The 7,108-nt window shown below is 26.4% G+C and overlaps 1 protein-coding gene across 1 annotated transcript; it reads left to right on the plus strand.

Moving 5' to 3' along the window:
* Positions 1 to 635: 635 nt before the first annotated feature.
* LOC112690083 (MORN repeat-containing protein 4 homolog) lies at positions 636 to 2,453 on the plus strand. The gene is made up of 4 exons (XM_025564002.1): positions 636 to 715; positions 1,415 to 1,601; positions 1,744 to 1,853; positions 2,245 to 2,453. The coding sequence occupies exons 1-4, from the start codon at positions 706 to 708 to the stop codon at positions 2,397 to 2,399; spliced, it is 462 nt and encodes a 153-aa protein (XP_025419787.1). The 5' UTR covers positions 636 to 705; the 3' UTR covers positions 2,400 to 2,453.
* Positions 2,454 to 7,108: the final 4,655 nt, after the last annotated feature.

Here is a 7,108-nt window from a genome sequence, read left to right on the forward strand (position 1 = left end):
GAATATTTTTCAAGTATTTCTGACGATGTAATTAACTAATTGTCATGAACAATTCATCTTTCTGATAAAAGCATCAAATAAAAATAACTACATAAAATAAGAAAAACACTAATTTTTCACAAAATTTTTCAATTATTAATTTTTTAACTGGGGGTGATATAACACACCCAAGTACCTTCATAGTTGTGCCTATGTTTACAATATTTCTAGGGGTGCTCGAGCATACCCGGCACCACATCCCCGTGCGCACGCCTATAGTATAGACCAATTTAATGTATACCGTAAGTCTGAATATTTCCAAGTTGAAATGGATTATTACTTTTTTTTGATACATATAATAACTGATCTATTATATTAGTTACCAAAAGAACTTTCGCTTATATCTATAATTAGATCATTGACAATTTATATTTAATATAATAAATGGCTTAATTTTGTTTTTACAATTATAAAATGAAATGGTTCTCTGTCTACAAATTACTTCTACGTGATTAATATACGTAATCAAAACAGCAAGTCTTAGTTAAATTTATGTTAGTTACGTGCAAATTCAATGAGTTTAATTCAATTATAGAAAGCTAATCGATACATAATCATGAAACCCCATAAAAACCAAGTATTCTTTGCTTTTTTAACATCCCTTTACTCTGTCTCACTACTACACGTACGTTAGTAAGTTTCGTTTGGACTGGAGCCTAAGATAAAATGCATCCAGGTAAAGTTATTTTATACTTAGGAATACTAGTAATAAATACAAGAAAATATTTATGTTCTTAATTTAAATAAGTTTAATTTTATTAGAAGATATTGTTTTATTGTTCGTCTAAATTTTAATTATAAAATCTTGCGGTTCTATTAAATATAACTATTTTATACCAAAATTACGTTTTAGTAAATTATATTTGAATATTTATTGTTTAAATCAACTGTTATAATAAGATTTACGAAAAAGAAACTTAATAGTAAAAAGTGTGAAATTTTAATCAAAATTTGACTAAAATGTGTAACATAACGTATGCTAGTAGTAAAAAATAAAAATAATTATTTCATTAGGTCAGTGTTTAAAAAATATACATTAAGCCCAATCATTTCTTATTGATGTTTCGTATCTATAGATTTGTTATAATTGCCATTGTGATTAATAACAGTTATTTTCAATACTGTTGATGTTGTATCTACCCCTTAATAGAGTTCGAGTGTAAAAATCAAGCATTTATAATAAATTCAATGTTTTAACAATAAATTGTAGTTGAATCAACAACAATTTAGCTCTGAGCGAAAAACGACGTGCAAATGTATATTACATTAACACGTTGGTGTGTTAAAACGACTCCATTTTTCTATGTGTGTATAGTGTGTTTATTTATAGAATTTAATTTATTTAAAGCTCATTTATAACTTACAATTATAATAGCAAGGGTCGCAAAATTTGGAGCTTATGTGTATGAAGATGGCACGAAATATATTGGTGATTGGAATGATCGCGGTCAAAAACACGGATTAGGTCACGTCCAATTAAAAGACAACACACGTTATGAAGGAGGATTTAGCAATGGACTGTTTTCAGGTCTTGGAATCCTGCAATATCCTGATGGAGCTAGGTATATTTATTTTCTATCGATAAATATAGTGTATGATTCAGCCATGAACGATGTTATGAATATTAAAGTTTAATAATAATAATAATAATAACTTACTCTATATTGCAAATATTAAATTTAAACATGTTTCGATTCAAAACAGATACGAAGGAGAATTTATGGAAGGATGGTTTCACGGCAATGGCATGTTCTGGAGGGCTGATGGCATGAAATACGAAGGTCAATTTAGAGGTGGTCATATTTGGGGATTAGGTAATATAATATACACATGAAATACGTATTGAATTCTATGATTGGACTGAATAAGTTCAACTAGGGTTTAAATATATTTGTTATACCTATATAGGTAACGTACAAACTATATAAAAAAATAATAATAAACACTATGGTTTCTATACGTTCTTTAACAGGTTGACTGCCACGCTAAAACTACTAGGCAAAATACATTTTTAGAATCATTCGTTTAAGAAATGCTTGTAACAAAACCAACCATTAAACTAATTCAGTATACCTAGATAATCGAAAATAAATGTTGAATTATTTAAAATTCTGATAACCAGAGATGAGTAACAAGGGATATATTGCAAAATGCTAGTGCACAACAGCACTAATTCTAACTAAATTTTTTTTTGTGATGTTTTAGGTTTGATAACATTCAAGGATGGCACCCATGGACTTCCAAGACACGAAGGATTTTTTAAAGATTGTAAGATCGTGCAGAAGAAAAAATGTCCTGGAGTTGTTAATGATGCGCAACGAGCAGCATTAATGGCGAGAATACAAGCTGAACAAACATAATTTTATCTATGATTGATTTTTGTTTAAAATATTTTAAAAACTTATTACAATATTTATAACATCAAAATAAATATTTATTTGTACTGTTTCCCGAATAAAATAATAAAAGATAAATTTTTTTTCGATAAATTAAAGATTTTTAAGAATTCAATTATTATAAATTATGAATCATAACTATAGTACCAATAAATAAAAGTTAAATCTAGGTACTTCACAAATATTCAAATTGAGCGTAAATTGTGAATAGTTATTTTCTTTACTAAACTAAGATAAAATTCAGGAATACATTTCGAGCTATTCGCACAGAATAATTCTTCTAATACCTACATTTCTTGATTACAAAATCTTTAAAATTGACACAGCATCTTAAAATAATGTTTATTATATTTTATTAATTATTTAATCGTGTAATCGATTAAAAAATTGTTAATACATCTTTTTTAAGGCATACTTTTCATAATAATTACTATATTCAAATAAAACGTCAGCAGTTCTTTTTATATCTAATTAATCTGTATTCACTTAAAATACACATTAAAAGCATATAACTGAGATATAATTAGGTAAAACTGAGATAGAAGAAATTTAATTATTTAATTTGTAATTAATAGAGAATAATGCTGTAGTTATTATTCTGATATTTTGTTTAAATTGTAAATGCATGTGGTTAAAAAAATATTTAATCTATTAAATACAGTTTTAAATCGATTATTATATTATTTACGAAAATTGAGTTACTTTTATTGTACCTATAAATATTTAAATTAATTAAACAGATAAACTATATTATATTTATTACATCGGGTAGTTATGTAAATATTCGATCGTTTATTTTTAACCTAGTGCACTTGACCTTGCACTACCACAACTTGAGATGGTATTTATATTAATATACATAAATAAAATAATATAATGTAATTATAATTTTGAATAATAATACTTCAATTAGAATTATTACTATCAATAAATATTGATGAAAACAATGTAATCGAAAAACGATAATAAATCGATAAATTAATCATGCAAAAGTAAGATTTATATTAATTCAATATTTTCACATGCCAGATTGCGAAAGTATCATATTCTTAATATAAAAAAGTGTGATTTGTATTTATTTCATACTAAAATCAAATTTTAATCCCTAAACATTGCCAAAAAATAATCCAATGTTGATTATAAAATTAGTACGCAAATAAAGTGTTAACCTATATAACACCATTTTTTTATTTATCATTAGTTATTATGGTTTGATAACAATTTATTTTATAATTTAATTCTTTATTTAGTCTATGCAACGTACAAGCTTTCTGCATTACGTGAATAGTTTATTTAAGCTAAATTTTCAGGGAAAAAGTGTATTTAATCTACTGTTAACTGCAGTGGACTGATTTATTTTCAGAGTTTATTAGTATGTACCACTATAGATTTACAGTATATTAATTAGAAATTGAAATATTTAATTTTTTTATGAAAAGTATCAAGGATATGTTGTGCATTAAACTCTGTTAAAGTAATCAGATTTTCAAAGTTCCAAGAACTAAGCATCTTTCAAATATTGATAATATTTTTAACGAAATTATCTTCATATTTGTTGAAATATCTGTAATAAATTATCAAAGATAAATCAATTTAATCTTTGCCGGTTAATTATTATATTACGACATTTATTTTTGTATCCTCAAATTTTTTTTATTACTGAAGAATTATGTTAGCAAAATCAATAATCAAAATCTATCACTTTTAAATGTTAACATAATTTTTAAAATAATGAACATGGGTACCTGAAACATATAGTAGTATGTTTTAATACAAAATCTACGAATACATATACTATATGATATTTAAATTTAATTTTGTCATTAGATTAATATATTAAAATAGTTTCAGAACATTTTCTAATGTTATTTTATTATTAATTAAATGCTATTTTAGAAATTATTTAAATTAATATTTCAATTATTCAAACTATTATAATTTATCTTCTTTAGTTTTTTCATTTATGTTTATCTATCTATTGTATATAAATATTATTAATTAACTTTGCTAAAAATCTGAATGATTTTATGATTATTATTGTAAACGGTTTAAAGTATTTGCATTCGAAAAAAAATTGTTTAGTCGTAATTTTTTTTATATAATAAACTTAAATCAATAAATTACATTCACCTACTGCTGCGAGAACCTATGGCATACCAGTATAGATATATCTACGGTAGTTTTAAAAATACATATATTTACGATAGTACTCAAACATATTATTTATATAATATTATAATTGGAATAAATAATAAGGAAAATTATTGTATAAATGTATACACGCATTACAATTTTAACTTACGTAGTTAATAATCATATATATATATATATATACACACATTTATATGTGTTATTATAGGTAAATTGTTATTTTATATTTTATATCTACCTACTATTAATTATTCAAACTAACAGTGTAAAGTTGCCTTGGTAATGATTTAGAGACATAGATATAGATACGCCTACAGACTCCAATAATTTTATAATATAGCCTGTATATATGAAAATAGAAAGAGCATTTGAATAAGTTTATGTACGTATTTATATACACATCATAATACTTATGCAATTGAATTTGAATAAATATGATACATAACACGTTGTATTTTACACTAGAATAATAGATTTATTCAAATGTATTGACTGATATGCAAAAAATATACATATATATATATATATATATATATATATATATATATATATATATATTTTTATTTATCGTTCACGATATTATTGGAAATTCGTTGCTAAATAATAACTGTGAACAAATAGATAAACATTTCGTTAGGTAAATAAATAATTGATTCAAATTAATTGGCTCGAAATTGGATGTTTACTTTTGTTATCGTGTTTTTCTATAAGGTGGTTTTAATATGATAATCATTAAAATAATGTGTATTTTTTTTCGCAAATTATTTATCTTTGAATGCCTATAATTTCTATTCGAATCACATTGTTTATGCGATATCACGATTAATTAATAATAAATAAATGCATAACAATAATATTATAATGTGTCGCAATCACTAGCCTACTACTACACTGCATTATAATATGCATAGGCACAGTTGAATTATAAGTACACACACACATACATACATACATACCACACATGCATATATCCAATATCAAGGTCATCTTGACCCAGTCCTAACTAATCAGAAACAGCTGACTGTTTTTGATCACGTGCTTGCCGACGAACGATGAACCATTTTTTATGAATCGCGTTCTGCATCGTTGTGTCCCTTTTTATCTTTCACTCGGCCAAATTGTTAATCAACGCTATGAGTCGCGACTACAACGTGGACCAAATTTTACAATATGGATGTACACATGTTTTATATTTTTATATAAATTCACAAACAATGTGTTGCTGTTCTAAAAGACACGCGTTAACGTTAACTACCACGGAAATCTTGAATCTTCTTACATAACTGCATTCCAAATACACAGGCTTTTCATCTTTATATCCGTTTGTCTATAATTGTTAGCTGTTGCTTATTGAAATAAAATAATCCATACGCTGAAAGCAAAATTAGAATACACACGATAATATGTATTACAAGTACACGAGAATAAATCAAAAACAATTCACCGTGGCCGTTTCGCCGGGAGGACATTTAGCAGTGGCCATTAAATATTTTCGTCATATTCTTATGATAATTTTCAAAAATATAATAATAATTAATGGTTATATTATGGTTAAGTGGCTTATAGTATATTTCGTCGTATTCATAATAATAATAAAGGTAATTAATAATCATGGTAAGGAGATATTATATGATATACCTTTTAAATATGAAATTTAGTCTCTACCGTCATATTGTTGTACTATTTTTAAAATGCGTCTATCTAGATCGGCGATTTTTTTTACATTTTTTGGATGGACTTTTTCCTGCAGTTAAACTAGAATAAAAATAATCATGGCTAGATTGAACTTTTTTTAAACAATTAATGAAAGCCCAGATTGACAGATAGCATACTCCTATTTCAACATTAAGTCGTCTATTTGCAGTTTCCGCGTGGTTATTAGTACTATCTTGGGAATTTAAAACTCAACTATAAAGGCTCCAAATATCTGATGGAAAACGTCCATACACGTCTACCTCTACCATTTCTATTTATCCTCTCAAAACAGTTGTCTTTGAAAGCCATGGGAAATGTGTATACATTTTAAGAAAAGATAAGATAAATATGAAAAATCTAATAATATCAATAGTAATAAAACATATATTTCGGTTTATACACAATTTTTGGACAACGGCGAAATGTCTCTACGGCGAATTGTCCCATTTCGCACGAGAATATAATAGAATATTTATATACATATACATATATACGAATACTTTAGTTGCTGATTACCGTTGTGTAAAACGTTACAGTTGGTCGGATAAAAAATTTAAGATTCTCCCTACCCCTTCCCTCCCACACAACGAGTGCGTAGCGCATGCATCGACCAAGGTCAATTTGCACCAGGAAGTGAATGCAGTTGAAAATGCATTGCGAGGCAATTATATTGTAGAGGCTCTTCCCGCTTGTTCTCTGATCCATTCCGTGTATGGTTAGCCGGGTTTGAGGAGGGGGCGTGAACACAGGAAATCGTACGAAACAGAATATGCACAGAGCGCTCTGTGTGCGTATTGATAAAAATCGTTCTTGGTCAAGGACAAAAA

Source organism: Sipha flava, unplaced genomic scaffold (genome assembly GCF_003268045.1).
Source record: "Sipha flava isolate LNK unplaced genomic scaffold, YSA_version1 48_pilon_pilon, whole genome shotgun sequence".
Taxonomy (NCBI): Eukaryota; Metazoa; Arthropoda; class Insecta; order Hemiptera; family Aphididae; genus Sipha; species Sipha flava.

Excerpts from the sequence above, each read along its gene's own strand:
- LOC112690083 (XM_025564002.1), top strand. Across the intron at positions 1,602-1,743 it reads CAATATCCTGATGGAGCTAG|ATACGAAGGAGAATTTATGG; the intron begins GTATATTTATTT and ends GATTCAAAACAG. Across the intron at positions 1,854-2,244 it reads TGGTCATATTTGGGGATTAG|GTTTGATAACATTCAAGGAT; the intron begins GTAATATAATAT and ends GTGATGTTTTAG.